This window comes from Passer domesticus, chromosome 2 (assembly GCF_036417665.1).
Source record: "Passer domesticus isolate bPasDom1 chromosome 2, bPasDom1.hap1, whole genome shotgun sequence".
In the NCBI taxonomy this organism is placed as follows: domain Eukaryota; kingdom Metazoa; phylum Chordata; class Aves; order Passeriformes; family Passeridae; genus Passer; species Passer domesticus.
Window position 1 is genome coordinate 43,286,784 of NC_087475.1, and position 20,787 is coordinate 43,307,570.

General features: G+C 36.2%; 1 protein-coding gene across 2 annotated transcripts in view; it reads right to left on the bottom strand.

Annotated features, from left to right (window-relative positions):
* Positions 1-636: 636 nt before the first annotated feature.
* Positions 637-20,787, bottom strand: part of GPC5 (glypican 5) — a 585,152-nt gene continuing 565,001 nt past the window's right edge. Inside the window, exon 8 of one of the 2 annotated variants that reach the window (XM_064408451.1) lies at positions 637-4,468. In XM_064408451.1, coding sequence (XP_064264521.1) covers positions 4,311-4,468 — 158 coding nt within the window. In that variant the 3' untranslated portion in view covers positions 637-4,310. Of the gene's footprint in view, positions 4,472-20,787 lie in introns of both variants that reach the window. The other variant, XM_064408450.1, reaches the window with a different exon arrangement.

A 20,787-nucleotide genomic window follows, 5' to 3' on the forward strand; every position in this document is an offset into this window, starting at 1 on the left:
TGGGGATAGTGATTCCACCAACTCACTGGGCAGTCCATTCCAATGTGCAACAACCCTTTCTATGAAGAAATTACACCTGATATACAATCTAACTTTTCTTGGCACAACTTGAGCCTGTGTCCCCTCATTCTGTAGCTCCTTTCCTGGGAGGAGAGGCTGACTTCCACCTTTGTACAACCTCTTCTCTGGTATTTGTAGTGTGATAAGATCTCCTCTGAGCCTCCTTTCCTCTAGGCTAAACAATCCCAGCTCCCTCAGACACTCCAGACCTTGGAGTCACCAGCTCCCTTGCACTTCTCTGGACACACTGTGGCACCTCAGTTTTTTGGTTGACCTTGGGTTTCCTGAAAGTCCAGTGACAGCAATGATCTGAGGGCTGTACTCAGGGAGGCAGCAGGCTTCCCTAACAAATGGTTGTGTTAAGTATAGGGCCTCTCTTGATCTCAGGGTAGAAGAGGAATGTTTTGATTTTATCAAATAAAAATATTATGGATTTCTGAAGCGTTGTATTTTTTTTTAGAATTATTCCTTTCGTGGAATTTTATTGTAAGTAACCAGACTGTCCTCCAAGAAATTATTTCTAACAAGGCTCTCTTATTTTATGGTTTCTATTTATAAAAAAAAAAATACCAACTCTAATATTGCAATTTTAGTATGATCAGTCTTTGAGTGAGTGTCTGTCTGAGAAATAGTGCACTTTGAGTAAAGCATTCCTATTTTAAACCACAACAGTTATAATACATGAAAAGTTTATTTAAAAGAAGGCAAAATAAAGGCAAAATCTTATTTACCAGATGTTCTGGGAAATACAGAGAAGATTCTGATGTTAAAAATGCCCCAGTATAAGCAAATGAAAGGAAGCAGAGTAAACAAGATTTACGTGTCATTTCTGAGGTCATCTGAGGAGCTCAGAGGCAGCCCTGTGCAGCCTGTGCGACCTCATGTTGGGAAATGCCCAGGCAATTGACCCAGATTGACTCACATACATGCTGTGAAAAGTCCACCATTTCATGTGGATGGAGGTGGTTTTATACTCCATTACCACAATCTCCAGCTTAACTTTTTTTCCTGTTTCTCATCTTGGCTATTCTAAATAATTCTTCATGTTTCTGTTCAGTGCCATTCCCCTTTCCATTGTTTGCTTTAGCATAGCACAGCAACATCGGGGCTTTTTGGTCTTTTTTTACCACCCAGCCTTCCAAATGTGGAGTTATACAAAATTCTGCAGGTTTCCAAAGTTTCATGCAATGGTACCTCCATTGCAGGGTGACCTTGGGACAGATCATCAAAGAACCTTGCCTCCCTTCTTGCTCTGACCAGTTTTAAAGATTATATAATACTTCTTTAAGAAACTAGAATATTACTTCATAGCATGGTAGATTTAATGAGAAAGTCTTGATGCAGCCTGGCAGATGTATGACTCTGAGCAATGGTGTGGAGTGCGTGGTGATGCCTAGAGATGGATGGAATGGGAGGGTGAATGAGGTCTCGTGGCAGTGTAGTGAGTGAGAAATCTCCAGACCTGACACTATTATTCTTATTGCTACTAGTTTGTTCATTTGTGTCTGGGAAGGAGAAAACTAATTTTCCACTCCAAAAGGAATCTTAGAAGTTATTCTGTGTAGGTACACTGTTGAAGATAATGGGATTAAGCCAAGAAAACCAAAAGAAAGGAGTATTACAGACTAGTAATTCACATATACCTGAAGAGGTCTTAGGACTAAGTACTATCAGTATTTGAAAATGAGGCTCCTATTTCCTAGATTCTCTAGAAAAAACTACTCTTCCTGGACTATCTGTCTTTGTAAGGTCTTGAAAAACACACAAAAGTTAGGAATGGAATGAAAGTGCTTCAGGACATAAATAAAATTCTGAGTAATGAGTAATTGTGGAATTTTTTTTCTGCATTTCTGTGTCTCCTTTTCAAAACCTTATTCCATTTTCATTGAAATGACTGATACTGGTCACTGTTCAAAATAAAGTTGCCAAACTGGATTGATTACCAGTGTGAGTTGACATTACAAAGGAAAATAATGAATTCACATTTTCCTTCCCTGAATTTCCAATGTCATAATTTCAAGTAAACAAGACAAGTGAATTTGAAAGATTGATTTGCAACATCTGCAAAGGAAAAAAGAGGTCAAGGAAAATGTGCACACTGGCACAGACGCCTAATAATGATATTTATCTGGGCATACAATTGTTCATAGAAATGTTCACATGCTTTTCTAACTTTTATGTCAGTTTACCTATTTATTATACTGGATGTTATACTGTGTACGTTAATGACTAACATATACATTTGGGAATAAAAATATTTATGCATATTTCCTTATACTAGTCTTATATAAGAGTAACATTTTTTGTCTAGAAAGAGTTCTATTTATCATATGAATACATACAATACTGTAGTGTTTGGGTTTTTTCCTCTTGTAAAATGCTCTACAGGAGAAATAACTACAAAATATTCTTAAATACTTCCTGGTTAAAATGACACAAGAATTATTCATGGCAGATGCATCAAAATTTTTAACAATAATAAATTAGTACTGTGGCACATTTTGCTTGCCTCATTTTATGAAGCATAAGAACTTGAGCTGGGGGTTGTTGTGATTCAGGTTTACATTCATGTGTCACCACTCCAAACAGGTATCTAAGCTACCAGTAATATTGGTGGAGGTTTGGTGTATGATTCATGGGCCCACATGGGAATGTCTAGATCTGTCTGAGTTGAAGATGTCCCACTCAGCTGCCAGCAGCCAGTCCCCATGGCTCCCATTTAAGGAAGCCTCTGGAACATCTCAGAAGTCCTGCATCATATATGCCAGTCCCCTGAGAATGTCTTGGATACTCCAAGAACTCTTAGGTGGCACCAGTAATTCCTTTTCAGGCAACTGAGTTGCTTTTTGGGGTATCTGCCTTTATATGAGCTGAAAAATGCACTGAGCTTCACTGACTGTGTTGACAAAGGGTCACTTGCCCAGAGAAAGACCTGAGGCCATTCAGAACAGTAGTGGACACCAGGTGGGGTTTTTTTAGGCAGCACAACTGGCACTTGTTGGTATTTTGGAATCCAATGACTACAGTTACAGCTTAAAAAACACATATGTAAATATCTGTACGTTGACATATATGTTAAAATACCTTAATCCAACACTGAATCTTAACATTGATGCTATCCCTAGGTAAAATCAACTATCATATAATATATAGTATCTAACATGTAGGTTTTTCTGAACTATAAAAAAATAATTCTGAATTCAGAGGGACCCTGACAGACTGAAGAATGGGCTTGATGGGAATCTCAGAAAGTTCCTTGGGACGAATAACCCCATACACCTGTACAGGCTGGTGCCTGCTGGTTGAAAAACTGTTTTGCAGAGAAGGACCTTGTAGTCCTAAGGGACACCAAGTTGAAAAAGAGCTCAAACTGTGCCTTCACAGCAAAGACAACCAACAACTTCTGGGCTGAATCAGAAAAATATCAGCAGGTCAAAGAAGGTCATCCTTCCCCTCTGTTCTTCACTGGTGAGACACATCTACAATGTTATGTTCAGGTCTGAGCTCTCAAGGATAGTGACAAGAGAGACATGGACATAGTGGATGGATTCCTGCAAAGGGCATGAATATTTTTAAGGTATGGGAACAAAACTTGTGCAAGGAGTGGCTGAGACAGCTGGGTCTGTTTGGCCTGGAAAAGATGCAGAGTGGGATCTTTTGAAGATGTGTAAATACCTGATAAAGGGAACAAAGAAGATGGAGACAAACTCTTGGTGCTGTGACAGGATTCAGTGGGCAAAATGGGCAAGAGGCACAAACTGAGTTACAGTAGCTAAAAAATATCTGCTAGGAGTGTTGAAGCACTAGTACCATTAGCCCAGGGAGTCAGTAAAGTCTCGCTCCTTGGAGACATTCCAATGTAAACTGAACTTGGTCTTAGGAAACTTGCAAGAAGTGAGTCTACTATGAGCATCAGAGTCTAGATGATCTCCAGAGACAGTTTCAAACTTAGTAATACTCTTTTTTTACAAATTGCTTTTAAGAGAAAGATTATCATAAACAACTTATTTTCAAAATAAAATATTAAAAAAGAAAACATGACTTTTTATGGCTATACAGGTGTTAAAATAAACAAAAACAGGTAAAATATTGCACAAAACTTTTTGTTAATATTCTGCGCTAAGATCACTAGCTGATCTTCTGCAAGATACCATAAATATTGCTACATTCACCAGATCCCTTATTCCAGGCTTGTGAGTAGGGATAAATAGATGACAGTGAGATACATATGTCAAGCCAGAAATAAGCTGTTACCAAAGACTGAGAAACGGTATTACCAAACTAATCAGCATAAATGTCATATAATTGGCCATTGCTGTACATCCTGCTCCAGTTGTGTCTAAAGTGCTGCCATCGTTGGTTTGATGGATTTGCTTTACGTCACTGAGGCTCGTCTTGTCTGGCATCCCTGCTGAGACAAATAAGAAAATACAGTATGATGCATGCCTTGTCACTACTGGCAACATATTATAGCTAGAAAAAGATTAAATATCATCAGTGCACAGACTGTTACAGTTTGGTTTCTAGTTCTCATGTTACTGCCAAATTCAAATGCTTTATAATTGTATCTAGAAATATGCACTATACTATATGGCTATTCATCGTTGAAAGCATTTCTGAGGTCTGCCAACTCTGAACAAAGTTGTTCTTGTAGAAATATGTCTCAACAACCATTTACAGACTGAAGCTAATGGTTTTGCAAGTCCCAGTAGTACCTAAAAGTCCACTGCTCACATCTTTCTTGGATTTGAAGAAATAGGAAATAATTTAATGTGAAATTTCTTGTGTCTGAGTCCTAATATTATTGCAAAATAATGTATAACTCATGGAAGTTATGCAGAAAAATATAGTTGTTGCTATAAAAAACCTCAATTTTGGCACAATTTAAATAGATTTACAATATTGTAAGGAAAACTTCTAAAGCTAACTTTAAACAGGAACCCTTTTACTGAGTTCCCAGCTGAATATTTGTACTTTTTTTTTTCCCCAGGGTAAATATTTCTCCACCTCAAAACGGTACTCTTATGGAACAAGGATGTAACCACCCATTAATATTTCCACTGCTTGATTAAACATGGGAAACAGAAGGTCTTAGAGACACACTGAAATTTGGTAGCATTGTCAGCTACTTGTATCTGCTATGCATGCTTGTAGACTAACTGTCTTATCCCATATAATAACTTGTGGCATGCCACTATCAATCAAAATTAACAAGTCTAAATTCAGTGTTATTACATACAACAAATATTGACATTGTAATTACACCAAGGCTGAAAAAAGCTTCATATAAAGCAAAGTCAATATTTATGTAATTAGGTCAATACATATATAATTCAGAAGGTAAACTCTACTGCTGGAACAGCAGCATTAGAAAAAAGCTCAGCTCTACTGAGCTGATATATTGATTTTACAGTCTGAATTTCTGCATCAGTATTCATTGTTTAGGTGCTTCTTTCCTTTCTGTATCATTAGGAAAGATGAATAAACTTGTGAATCTTTTTTTTTAATTATTATTCAAAGTGTCTATAACAAAGTATAAATATTTTAGTCATGGTGTTGTCTTTCTTGTTAAGCTGGTTTAGCAGAAGCTACAAAGGACAGTCATTCTTAAAAAGAACAATTTTTTTTGGTGCCTGCATTAAAAGTACTCTTTTCTCTAAAAGCAGCTTGAAAGCTGCTTTTTGTGAACTTCTGCTGTATGTACTCAAATATCCTTCCTGCAGTCTTGAAAAAAAGCATTAAGGGAAGAGTCAGCTAAAGTCAAACATACTGTCTGAAAAAGTCTGCTGGATGCTTTAAAAAAAAAAACCTGCTAGAATGAATTAATCTTCACTGCTGTACTAAGCAGTGCACCCTGATATTTCATGTGGATTTATCAATCCCGTTCTCTTGCCTGGAATTTGTGAAAATTAGCTGTATGAGTACAATGCAAGTGGACATACAAGAAGCAAGAGTGACAGAACAGATGTTGAGAAGGAAGGAATACAACTTTTCCTCATCATGTACGTTCAGTAACCTGTGTAGAAAAACATAAGTCAACCAATGCTTCACTGGAAGTATTTTGGTGGATCGTCACTATCAAGATATATCAAGGGGTTTTTTTTGGGGGGGAAGGTTTTTAAGTAGAACAAAAGAAAAAAAATATTTTCATAATTTCTTCAGAGTTTTAGTGAGGTCTTCTCATGTTCAAAAAGACTAATTTCAGTAAGTGAAAAATTCAATTCTCGTCTACAAAACAAAGCAGTTCAGTAAGTGCTATAGGTATAACTAAGTAGTTTTTTCCAGTATTAACAGATACACTATCAGAGTAGTGAAAGGTTGAGCCTTATGCAGGACAAAAATTATAAAAGCTAAATCATATAAAGATGAAAAATATTCTTAGATCTTGCAGTTGAAGAAATAACCAACTTCCTCTGGATGTGTTTTGAATCTGAAGACAATGTGACTAGATAATAATCAGTGACAGCCAGGTGCAATTTCTAGCGAAAATTTAATTTACAATATATCAGAAAATAGGGATTTCTTTTGATGGGAATTATTTTTTCTTTCCAGCCTCAAATGAAAATTGCAGACTTTGGAAGTTCCCACGCAAGCAGTGTTATAAAAAAAAACCGGTTTTCATATGTTTTCCTTTGATCCATCAAAATGCCATAAATCATTATGTATAATCTCTGATCTCAAATGAATACACTGTTAGAACATACATACAACAAACCTGTCACCTATTCAGCCCCATAAATCTATGCCACAATTTGACTTTATTGAAATGAGAAGTCCAAAAAATATGTATATAGATATCATCTGGTGAAAAAAAAATCACTGAAAAAACCCACTCCTTTAAAAAAGCCTATTTGAACAGAGCTGTGCTATATTGCTAGGGGTTTTTTTAGTTCTAATAAGTAAAAGTATAGATTTAATTCCTAAACCTAGACTATCCTTTTTATTTAAATTAGTAGATTCTGTTGTCCATTATGAATCAGGATTTAAACATATATGTCACCTTCCATATATCATAATCTGTAAAAGAAGTGATCTTTCCCTGTAAATGAATTTAACTTCCACAGTTCACAGCATACTTGCAATGAGAGATATCCAATCATTTTTAGCAGAACAGACCAGAAATAAAGCAAACTTGTTTGGTTTTAGTCTCCTCACATGTCTGAAGCTGGAATTATGTTGCAGAAAAGGCATTTCAGTTTCCCAAGTATTTAAAATAATTACTGATAAATGTCTAGTTTAGTAATAAAATCATACTAGAACTAATATTTTGGCTGGAAAGATGGTAAAATTCAGAAGTCTCATCTGAGATTCAGGGGGATTTTTTTTGTCTGATGAAATTTATAATTTCAGTAGAGGAGAAATTAAATAGCTTGGAAATTAAAATCCAAATACCATGTTTGCATAAGTCTGCATAAAGCAAAGCTGACAAGTATCGCAGTCATGTCCCCAGCATCAGCTTGGAAACTGTGTAAACAGCTGCAATTTAAAGTATTGTCCTGCTCTGGTTTAGAAAAAATAATCAGCAAAAGAATTTCCACAAACATTGTGATTAATATTACAGCATCAGAACACAAGTTCATACTTTGACAGAGCAAAATTTCATCTGTTTGCTGTGTTGTTTAAACAGTTCAGTTTGTGTCAGAAGTGTTAAGTAAGTGTGAGCACCACCCCAAATGCAGCAAAATGTAGCATTATGTTGATGAAGAAGTGACAAGCTTAAGAAGATTGTAAAACTTGTGAGGGACAAATAATTCTACTTAGTTATTGGTATTTGTAGAGTCTAAATTTATACCTTGGATTCATTTGGTTAAACAGCGACCTACAGCCATTTTATGTGTTGGAAAGAGAGGCATCACATTTGGCATACAGCTGTGTTATATTAGCCTCCTCGAGCCAGGTCTAATAAGCTCTCAGAGGTCTATAATACACCCAAGATAGCTCAGCTACCTTTGGAGGCATAAAAATAAGCAGGATGACTTCTGCTGTAGTGTTGGAAACAAAAAAGTTTAATAAAAGGCAAAATAACAAACAGAAAAAACTGAGCCAGGTGAAAAAGATCTTGCTCCTAGTAAAACACAAAAGCCCTTAGTTCCTTTGTTGTCTTATTTTTCTACTAAATTATCCAAGCAGGACTTTTTCGCTTCTATCTAATTAGCTATCCTTAAGTCTGAGGTGAAGTTTCCAAAGTCCTATTAGGTGGTTTTTCACCCAATAGATGAAAGAAACTTCTGGGCTTCTTTCCTTTTTAGGGAGACAAAAGATAGTTTTGTCATTCTGTCAACAGGAGGCACACTCTACACAGCTGCTTGTCCAAAAGTAGCCTGATTCTTATAAAACCCTTTAAGGATGTCAGACATCTGAGAGCATCTCCAGTGACTTTTCGCCCTTCTAGGTAGACAGCTGAATCAAAATTAGTTACAGCAACTTGCATTACAGTGAACACAGAGAAATAAGGAAATGCAGAAGAAGGTAGAATATTCAGATGTACCTATTTGGTCTGAACTTGAACAGACAAACCCTACACTTAGTTACATAATAGGTTCAACACTGAGTGACCAGAGAGTGTTTCCCAATATATCCCCTAGCATCAAGCTTTATATCTTTGATGGAAAACTAAATATTGGATCATGTACCTGTGGCAAATAGATTACATTTTAGAAATTTTAGGTAGGAAAATAAATAATAAATAATAAAAAAGGTGAAATATTGATCAAGTTCATACTCTTTCACCTGTAGTAGTATATTTTCACTTTTATACCTAAACCCTTGACTTTAATCAATTTTAGTTTCAGTACCTGGTGTTGAAGGGCAGGATCAAGGGCTGCATATTGCCATGAAAGTAGCCAATATCTGATGTGTGCAAACATTTATGAGAAGCTAGTACTTCATGAAAGTGTTTCCTGTTAAAGCACTGAAAGCATCATTGCAGCTACATTTACATAGTTAAATATGTGTCCCAGAAGGAGATCCTTCAGGCAAAGTGTTGTTGAGTGGCTTATGCCTGCTGTGCTCAGGGACAGCAGTACCTAGAAGAAACTGCTAAACAAACCTCCTCGATATTGTACAATGCCTTGCATGTCTTTTAAGCCACACACAGTGATCTCCCAGGCTCAGAGATCCAGTTATCATTTTGTTTGTTTGTTTCAGTTCAAAGTGTCCGAAATAAATATGAAGGCTCTGCTGCAACCCACCAGGTGTTGTTTTTATAACAGGAAACTGAAGGAATGCCTTACAAACTCTGGGATATGATATCCAGGCAAGGGAAAGTGTTTGAAAATAAAAAGCCTGCTGTTGAGGGTCTCTGCAGGGCAGAGAAACTCAAGCCTTCAGCCGTCTGGTTTGTGTTGCCTTTTGGAAGCAATCCTTGGAATGAATTATCCACAGAACTTGAAGTTTACTTTGGAGTGACCAAGATCATTTTCCTTAATGCTCAGCCATGGAGTGTGATGCCTTGTGAAGGCTGACCTGGAACAGAGAGTAGACAGAGCTGAATAAAGTAGGTATTTATTAGGAGGCCGCAATGGAAATACCTTGGGCAGCACAAGAGCCCAGCCAGGGCTACAGCTCAGGTGAACCCAAAAATGGTCACAAAATGGAACACTTTTATAAGTTCTGGTCCATTAGCACAATAGAGTTAATTGTCCAATTATGTCTTTAACCCATGAAGTCCCATCCTTCTTGTTTTTTTCTCTTTAGTCCACTGTTGTTTATGCTCTTGAGCTGAGATTTGAATCATTTGTCCTTGGTCCCCTATTAACAGTCCCCAGCTAGAGAAGGAATTGTTTTGTCTACCTACTCCGTGAAGAGAGATTAACTATCATCTAATATGAAGCCCAGACCCACACACTAAAACAGTACAGAATCTGAAAACCATGAAAGCTAAAACCTGTAGCATCAAGTGAACAAACGTCCATGTGATGTGGGTAAGCACAGCTGAAGCCAAGAGACAGCTCACAAGCTAAGTTACTTGACAATGTAGACATAGCCAATGAAATTACTTACATTTGGAGTGTTGCTTAGTATCATAAGAAGGTTCTATAATGTGATATAAAACCTAGCAGCAAATTTTCAATGTCTTCATAAGTCTCACCTCTGCAACTGGCTGGTCATTTATTTCAGTGAAATGCAGTCACTGATCTTTCATTGCTGGTCCTAAGTAGCCCATTCAACCTATATCAGATCCCAAGGAGAACTCTGAGTACTAAAAATTTGAACCTGAGCTGTAAATCACAAGGTGATGCGGAAAAGAGAAATGGTGCTCACTTAAAAACCAACCAAACTGCATAAATACTCAAGAAATTTTCTGTAACGTTTATTTGGAGGAAATAATTTTATCTAAAATCCTCATTTTTTCAACTTTCTATGTCCATTGTAATAATACACAAACTTAAATAGCAATTTTAACTGTAGAGGGAGTATCAAGATGCAAGTAATCTCACATACAAACAAAGAATAGTATTACTGTTATTGTTAGAAACCAATTAAGAAATCTGTCTAATGGTATTAGACAAGAAAATTCTGCATAGTTAACAATATACTAGGAAATGAATCCAACATATCATTTTTAACTGTGCATATTTTATGAAACCTGTATACACAAGAAATAGAGTGTAACCAATGATCTTACCAAAAGTCTGGCAAGTAATTTTGACTAAAAGAGCAGCAGACATTAAGTCTCTAGTCCAGTATTTGAAAGTTTTCTTTCAAAGTTGACAGTGGCATTTGTTTCACATTATACATTAATGAACTCAGTATTTCCATTGAGAAAACAAAGCTTTTATGAGTTAATGTAACACAAACAAATGGTGTCACAGACCAAAATATTTCCATTTGTTTCACATTCTTAAGAATCAAAAAGCAATACCTTCATTAGTTGAAATAGCTAACATGTACTTTTTAAACTTGTAGGTCAGTTTTAGCATAAATAACATATATGTCAAAACTATATTACTAAAATATCAAGTCTTACGTGTCTAAAAGACTTGGGTTTATTTCCCAGACAGAGACCAAAAATAACTATGTCTGAAGTAGAGAGAACCACAATAACCTTCATTAGATCTATTCCTATTGCTTTCTTGGGCCATAGTTTCTAAATCCATGTTCATTATAAGACATGTTCATTATAACTTCAAGGCTCTAGAGTGCTGGAATCAGCACTGCCAATAATGCCTGTTTTAAATGAAGAAATCCATCTTTTCAATCCTTTTCACTATTGAAGGAGTTTTAACCTTTATCATTAACCTATGCAAAGGCTTTGTAATCAATACAAAATTAAAATAAGGCCAAACTCGCATAAATCAGTCTGTGTAAAAGTAAGCAAATTCTTAATTCTCTGAATTTTCTTCTTATTAGTACTAGTTTCCTTCCTATGAGTCAGATGTCCAGATGTCCTATATAAATTACTGTCCTTTGAAACAGTTTACCCATTATTCTTTTTTTTTTTTTCATTTTTACTGTAGGAGATTTATAATCAACAATTCTTGTTTATACAAAACTAATCATATAGAATAGAAGAAAGAGATGAATTTGAACTGAAACTCCTGAAATGAATGTGTGAACTAGATTTGAGGAAGAATATTACCAGTTAGGGTGATTAAAAAATAAAATGTTTTTCAATTTTTTTTTAAATCATTCAGATTCCTCTGATTTATGGCACAATTTCATTGTAGCAGTTCATTATTCTACTGTTTATTTTGTTACTACTTCTAAAATTAAAGTAGCAAAAAAACCCAAATCACTATTTTCTGGAAAATAAATCTGAACTAAAACATTTTCCATTGTCAAGATGTTCAAGTAACTTGGTATTTTTTATCATATCAGTCTACCTAGAATTCCAGCCATTCCAGTCACTCCACCGTCTGTTATAAGAAATATTGTCTGTAGATTAACTTAATCCCCAAAATACTGATACATTAAGTAGTTCTTAAGTTTTCCTGAAAAGCAGATTTAATGACATATTTCTAGAACTTAGAACTATTTAAGGGAAAATTTTTTACATTCATTTCCTTATCATGCCTGCAGATGGGAGATGCTAAACTCACCTGTTGCCAAGCAGTGGCACAGTTTACACCCCCCTTGTGAACCTGTTCCCAAAGGTGAGTGATCAGATCTGTGATTTTTACTGCCTCCTGAGCTCACTTCTAGAACCACCCCACAGTGGGATCTAGTATGTGTTGGGAAGGGGAAGAAGAACCATGCTGTTATAATTTGGAAAATAACTTAAGCTCTCGGTTTATCATAACATTGTAATGCACCCAGAAGCAGACTGAGAAAATGTAAAACCTGCTGTTGATGTCTGACTCATCTCACATCAAAGAATGGATTACTGACCCAAAAAGGAAGTGTGGAGCAGTAAAGAAAGTACATGTCCTTGTCTCCATTCCTTCACTGTGAACAAAAGCACAGCTTGTCTCCTTACAAATAAAAATGCAACACAGAGATTCTCTTCAGTTGCTGCTTTCTCTTCCTCTCTAGGTTTACTTTCAGTTCCACAAGTTTTGACTCAGCTACTATGTTGAAAATATATCAAAGCATAGAATTGAAAAGGATAAATTTTCCAATATCGTCTTAGAAATGCATTTTCTAATCAGATTATGAAATTTTAAAAAACACAGTTTTTCACAGAAATTCTTCCTCTCTGATTTTCATTTCTGAGACAGTTCTTTCTGGCAGAGCATTTCAATTTCTTTCAGGCAAGATGAATATCAGTGATAAATTCTATGGTGCTTACTGATGAATATTGATCTGCATCCCTCAGTGTGTTTAGTGTTATGAAATGCCATAGGAAGTCTTGTGTCTCAGTGTATCCCCCAAGTACAAGATCTTTGATCTGAAGTCACTAAACAGAAATAGTTAAACATCAAAATATGTGTATTCTTTAAATTCAGAGATAACCACTGGGAAATTCAAAGAACCAACCTGATCTTTGCAGCAGTTTAACCTCTCCCTAGGAAAGCTGGCCTCGCAGAATTCATATAAATATGTAGGTTTCACACAAATATACAGCTCTAATTCAGCAACACATGAATAGTGCTGCTTCTGTTTTGTTCGCAAGCATCCATCCCTGAACAGAAAACAACTGCTGACCATCCTGTGCTCCTACAGCCCATCAAGCCTGACCATTGACTTTGTTGGCTGTGGTTGACTGACTGGACAAAAGGAGTTACCAACAAAAGCAAGATATCAGTCTCTGGGCTAGCAGCAATGCGAGTCATGTAAAAACAGGTCTAAACATAACATGTCAAAAAGAGAAAAAAAAAAATAGTGAGGGAAAAAGATTTGTTTCCCATACTGGTAGTATGGACATTTGGGAATCCATAATAAAAAGAAAATCTATATGACTTCAAGAGTATCTTCTTGAAAGTATGTAAGTTGTGCCTGATCCTTTCTTCTAACTGAGTGCCCATCTATGATACTTCAATTAACCTAAATATAAACAAAGAAACAGAACTGCTATTTCTGGTTAATTTGATCATTTAGACGTATTTTCTAACCAGGATTTTAGTCACAACACAGCTCTTCAAAGAGAACAGGAACACAGATGGATGAGAAACAGCTGAACTTTCACAGTTTAAGTTTTTAGCCTGAAGATATTGATCCAAGAGAGAAAGAATTGAGTAAATAATGGATGAGGGCTGAAAAGCGAAGACCAGAGAGAAAGGTGACCTCTATTTAAAGCTATTCTCTGTGGAATGTAAGTTAAGGACACTATAGGTTTGCACTTAAGTAGAGCTGTACCATTGTCAGTGAAAAGATACATCAAAGTGCAAAAATTGCTTTTTCCACGCATGGGTGAGCCATGGGAACTGAGGGGAAACACTGTATCAACAGACCAAGACCACCTCCTCCACCATACTCCTGTTTCCTCTGAAGCATCAGCATGTGGCAAAAGGGGAGATGGTAACAGTGAACCTTGGCAGACAACATATTCACCTTTTTCTTCTTTTAGATGGAGAGAAGGAAGCTTGGATTTAGATCCTACAGAGAGTGCAGCAGAGAAAGTTTTGCCAGAAGCCTCAAACCAAAAGTCTACAAGTGTGTGCCAGATTACCTGAGAACAATAATTGACATCCCAGAGTTTGTTACCCAGAGGTTTTTTTAAGTTGATGTTCTTACCTTAGCCGAAGCATCATTTCTTGGGAATTAGTAAGGAGGGGAATCATTCCAGTGGAGTAAAGCCTGGATGTGTGGCACTTTAAAGCTCTTTGTGCCCTGAAACTGCTTTTGATTTTAAATAGTCTTCTTCCAAAAAATGGCAACTGAATAATGAGTTGGCTGCTTTACAGAACACCACAGTTTTGCTTTTCAGTCTGACACCAAGGATTTGTGATTTTATGGAGAGATTAAAGGTCATGGCATAGGTTTGGGTGAATGTTCAAAACAGAGAAAACAAAACCTGGTTCAAATTATACCTATTTCTAGCAGTACAGACAGTTCTGAAGAAAGGTATTTTCTCAGGGCAATTGGATCTGTCTCTGTTAAGGGGCTCCAAATGGCAGCTCTGAAGAAAATTAGCATATGTGAAAGGTGAAGAACTGGAGTGCCTGGCTCCTAAAGCAAAAAAATATAAGCTCAGTCTACAGTGAAAAAAGCCTGCATCTTCAAGAAAGTGAGTTAATTACCTAGATCTTCTCTTACACACTCAAATGTTAAATAATTCTTTGTTTACTTTAAAGCATTTGATTTTGGGAAGCTAAGTTAAGCCAAGTTGTGTTGGATTTGTTTTCTTTTTTTTTTAAATTTTATTTTATCAATTATATATATGTATATAAAAGCTTTTGGTAAATCTGGCCACAGCTTAAGGTAAAAAAGCAATGGAAACATTAAGAAAAGTAGGCTACTGAAGTAGTATCATCAACACCTACAACCAGTGTAAGAAAACCAAGACTGAATTTACATAAACTAGATATTTGGCATAAAAACGTGGAAATAATTACGTGACTAAAGAGGAAGAATTGGAACAGAATGAATGAATGCACTTAAAAGCTAATGTAAGTTAAACAACAAAGGAAATTCTCCAAAAATAGTTCAGCAGAATAAGCAGATGAATTAAACTGCTGAAAACGCCGACTGTAGGTTTTTTAATAAGTCAATAAAACTAGAAGTCTGGGGATGTCATGTAAGCTTAAGTGGTAATCATGACATCTCCTCCCTTGTGGTGTGCTCTCTTTCCTCAGAGCCCCCTCTTTTTCCTTCAGTCTCATGGATGAGTTATATCATGTCATGCTTCTCCTCCACACAGGAGGAGTTCCAGGACATGTTCAGCACAGTCCAGTCATGCTCCAGCGGTTTCCACAGTCAGCAGGGAATTCAGGAGCAGCAGAGACTCTCAATGTTTACAGCAGGGAGAAAAGTATCAAATTGCAACACCCGCCCAGGCATCAGATCAAGATGATGTCTCCTCACTTTGCCAGGCAAGATACCAATAAACAGCTCTGATTCTGGGAGCAGAGCTGCAGAAAGGTGAAAGATGGGATTAATTCTTCCAGGGTTTACTGCTCTGTCTATCTGGGCACGGAGGGTGACCCTAGCACAGGCCACGATGATGCCTGTGGGGTGCAGTCCTTAGCACCTGAGAAGTCCCAGGTTGGTGACTGAGCCAGTTTCTGAGCACTGCTCAATCATACCAAGGCAAATTGAGGTATTGAATGAGACCAAGGTCCATCAAGAAATACCAGTCAGGGGCTAGAGCAGGAAATTGGGCCAGAAACAGGTCTGGAGAAGAGGTTTCCTTCAACATTGGCTTGGGGCCATTCAGGGGACAGGACTAGAAATGATTGTATCTACAAGGTAGCTCAGGGACAGTCTAGGTGCGCAGGACAGAGCTGCTTTGGGGCTCTTGGGCCAAGAAGGCAAGGGTGGGACCCACAGGTGAGGCCAGTCAGGACCACCAAGGCTTGGAACAGGGACCATGGTTAAATCTCAGTAGCAGCTGTCTGAAATTAATTCTTAATTTGTGTGATTTCCTCAGCACCCTCATCTTCCAAGGAATACCCTGAGATCTCATCCACTTTTCAGAGGATTGCCTGATGCTGAAAAATGGCTCTTGTTCCACTTGTGCCTCTGAATAGAGCACAGGCAACTCAGTTTGGATGGCCAGTTGGTACAGTGCCCCTCACACAGCAGAAGTCTCCCTGCATTCCTCACGGTGCAGGCAGCCATCTCAGCCCTCTCCCTCTGCATTATGGTCTTGAGAAGACAGTAAAGCCTGATTCCACCAATTGGGCGAAAGAACACAATTCTGTTGGAAGATGCCGATCCATTTGAGCAAAACAATGGCAATTCCTCACATTTATGCATAACAACAGATGATTTCAGTAGCCTGTTTAGTCAAATGCATGATGATTGTGTCACTAACTGTGCACCTGCCACTTGATCACATCTTCCCTTGCTGTAGTCTTTGCATTCCTCAAGCTTCTCTTTAAATGATTCAGTCTAGATCTTACTTGAAGTGTCACATATCTTTCATTGAGATTAAAGACAGATGAATGTGTTGCAAATAATATAATGCCTCTTGCTTGATTGCTCCCATTCTTTTCCGTGGGAACCGATTCTGTAGTTCAAACCTTAAATTTCCTATTAAAAAATAAAGAATTGAGATAAGACTATGCAGGGTTCTGCAGTTAATGTTTTACCACACTAGTACCAAGCATAAAGTTGCTGCAAACAAAATAAAATAAAAAAAATCTCAATTTTTAAGAAGAATAATCAAGAATTACATCCCTGTTACAATTTTTGGTTGGTGGAAAAATATCTTGACAATATTATTATATCTTAAAAAATCAGGTAGTAAATTACTTTAAAAAGAGTTTTCCTGCGAATAACCCTGTCTGAAAGATTGGCTATTTTAAACAAATTGTGTAAGTTTTCTGCATTCTCAGGGGTGTTTTTTGCTTTCCATGACACATTAAATATTACAAATTTAGCAATAATGTGGTCAGTTTTCCAGAGCAAAAAAAGAAAAGTGTGGCATTCATAATGCTTGAAAATATTCAATGGTGTACACAGAGTGAACAAAATTGCTAGATGTTACTGAAAGCAGACAGCTATCTTGCTGTTTAAACCTTTTTATTGTCACAGTGATCAGCTTGCCTGATGCAAACTATTTTTAGCGACTTTCTCTGCATATAGAAGCTGGAAGCATAAATAAAGGAGATTTTCTCCACACAAGTGATCTGATTTATAAATAGATGGTGAATAACTAATATATTTAACACCATATATAAATAAAAATCCAAAGGAAGTATGATTAGTCGTTGTTATAAAATTGTAATTTTAAGGACTGATTTAACTCTAAATGTAAAAAAGCCCATTCTTTTACTTCTATATTTAGTGAATTGTAACCTTGGTATTCTTTTAAAACCCATGAATAAATGAAATTTTTAAATTTAATTTGGCACACAAAAACTTCAAGAATAAAGAATTATAATTGCATTTTATTTTGATTTTTATGTTATTTAAAACTGCATTTTGTTTTACATTTAAACTGCACCACCCAAAATAGCATGATAGAGACAGTGAGTTGGTCTCATTCTGTTTTTTTCTGACTTGAAAAGGAGTGGTAAATGGGACAATGGAGACACACAGGCATAAATAATTATACATTCCCATTATTTCCCTTTTTTTTTCACATTCCCAATTATACATTCCCATCTTTTCTGATGACACATCAAGATGTCTTGGATATCTTGATATATTAAAATTCAATGGTCGGCACTATGCAGAAAATCAAACTAAATGATCAAAATTAAATCCTTTTAGCTGTAGACCTAATAAGCTATGTGCAGATTGAAATCCTCTTGAACTGGAATTAATACTTATTAGCCAGACTTCCACATTACCTCTTCAACTAAAAACTCTCTAATTATAAGGAATCAGATATAAATGCTCGCAAACAGGATAGCTTTAACTGGGTGACTTGATTTAAACAGACTGATGAAGTTAATTAATTATTGGATTACTCTGAAATATTTTTCTTTTTTAAAATTGAAAGTAATGCCAACATTTTCAATATGTATTTTTTACTATAAATTTCTTACATTTACACATTTTGCCATATTTTGTTGAGCTTTTATAATTTGCAAGTGACCATCATCTTTCAAAGATAGGTTTCTTATCGCAAGAGGCTTTTTTGTCAGGAGCACTTTTACATCAAAATGAATTCATAACTTCTAAACAGATAAATTCTTGAAAATAGGGCTTTAGTAGCTGAATGCTGACAGACACTTACCTGAAGCACTACACTCAGCACTGTCCAAGTCCCCAAGCACCACCCAGGCACTAGAAATTCTGTACCTTGTCTCTTCCCCATGTTTTGTATTCAGATGACATTTTTCAAAGTCTTCCTGTATGCAAATACTTTCCCTGGAAAGGTATTGTACCTCTGGGAGAGCAGGTGATTTTTGCAGGTACTCTATTGGCGATAAGAACCTGAGAAACAAGTGATTAAATACGAGAAGTCTTCCTCCACGACTGCTGTGTCAGTGTTCTAGACATTTCTATCTATTGTTAAAGCGGTATCTTGAAATAGTTCATGGTCTAAATTTTCAATAACAATATTAAAATTACAGCTAGGCTATGCTCAGCATTCTTGCCCTGTGGAGTGATTATGAAGGAAGAAAACACAGCTATCCAAATCTGCATCTCCTAAACCACATTTTCAGCTTGTATAACAGAAGGTATGTAATTTATTAGTACTTTTTAAGTATCCTTTCCAGTATAATGTGGTCCCAGCGTAACCATGATTTATAACATATCCCAGGGTTTCTGAAACATTTGGCTTAAACTGAAGTGCAACTAGACGTGGTCATTTGGCTTAAGAAGACTATTTATGCTAATATGTAATTAATTATTTTAGCATTCCCAGGCATATTTCCAGATATTTTGAAGGAGAAATAAACCTTCTTTATTAAAAAAAAAAGTTATAAAATCAAGATTAATATTAAACATGTTATATGTTGAGAAGGTGTAAGATTAGTATAATAACCGTTTGATCACATTCATTGGTTTAATTATGGCCACCCCCTACAACACTCTCCCTATAGGGAAGCAGTACAGCTATTTAGGGAGGTACTGCCCAAACATGTTTGCATGATCATCACGAGACTGCAAACCCAGAAATCCTAGGCCCAGTGGTCTCACTGCATCCACAGAAAGACAAAGAAAGCAAAGCAGGTCCCACTAAGTCTGCTATAAGATGGATTATATCCTCTTTTGAATCTACCAGTGATGGCAAGACTGGATTTACAAGGTCAGTGATACACTGGCTATGTCCAAACACTAAATGTGAAAATGCTGAAATTTTAGCAAAGCTTGCTTAGTGAGAAAAGAAAACTTGTTTTTTTCAGAAGAGTCTAAAAAAGAAAAATCTCTATTGAATTTAGTTTTGTCGTTCCTTGCCAAATTTATTCTTCTTTTGCACAACAACTATAGCTGATGTACAAGAATTATTAGCAGATGGATTTGTTTATTGACTTATTTAGAGATTGTTTGCATTTTGTTTCATATTGAAATCTAAACAAGAGAATTTCCTGAGTATATGATATCTGTTAAATGTAAAGAAAAGCTGGAAAGTTACTTTAAGAAAGCTTTTATTTATATGCACCATTTATGTAATTATTTATGAATGGAAAATATTGAAAAAAGTGTATTAAAAAGAACATCCTTGCCCTGGATATCTTCTGCTCTTGAAATATTTCCAGTGTCATTAGAAAGCTGACTTCTATCCAAGACTGGAATTCTTTTGTGATCTTTTAAAAACTAGAAATGTAGTAAAAGTCAGTAATGTTTTTAGAATCCACTTAATTATTCAAAGAACAATTGTTTCAAAAATGTTTAGATTTTATCAAGTCTGCACTAATAATATCTAGCTCGAGACAGTACTTTGTCTATCTCTTACTAATGCTGTCCAAACCACTAAAGCATCCCAAAGGGAGAAGAACTGGAAGAATTCAAAACTGTCATGAAGCAATTATTGCTGGGCAGACTGCTTCATCTCCATGTGTTCAGCACATCTATTTCAATTTGTTTCTGGCAAGAAGGAATATAAAATTAAGGATTCACACAGAGGAAGAAACAGGAATAATATTCAATGAATTCAAAGTAGGCAATAAACCAATTTATTCAACAGTATAACTACAGATACTTTCAACTGAATGTAATTATTTCAGAGCATCTGGAAGAAAATTCTTAGGGCAAGAGGGATTTCTAATATTTAATACAGGTAATTGTTTAAATCTATATGCAACTTGACTTCTGGGAGTACACATGTACATTAGTAAAATTATATATCTGTCTGAAAAATTAGTATATTTAGGCAAAGCTTTTCTCCATTTGTTTAAATTCTGAATGAAAATGGATATAAACCCCACATCAACTAGAATGCAAATGTCATAGTTTTTCAGCTTTAAAAAGTGCAACATTTTTGTTTTATTTGAGATTGGGTTTTTGTCTGGTTGGTTGTTTTGTTTATGGGGGTTTTCTGTTTGTTTTTTTCTTGAGGAAGATCGGCTTTCAAATACTTAGAGATGAAAACTGATAAGGTAAAAAAAACCCTGTGTGATTGCTGCTGGGCAACCAGAGTAGGCTGCTGGGGGCTGGCTACCGAGTCAGAGCACAAATAGCCCCAGCCAAGCCTCCTGTCTGTGCCAGGTGTGTAATGGGAACAGGAGTCCATCCACACTACAAAAATTGTACAGATAAGGGGAGACAGATGAACAATCAAAATGT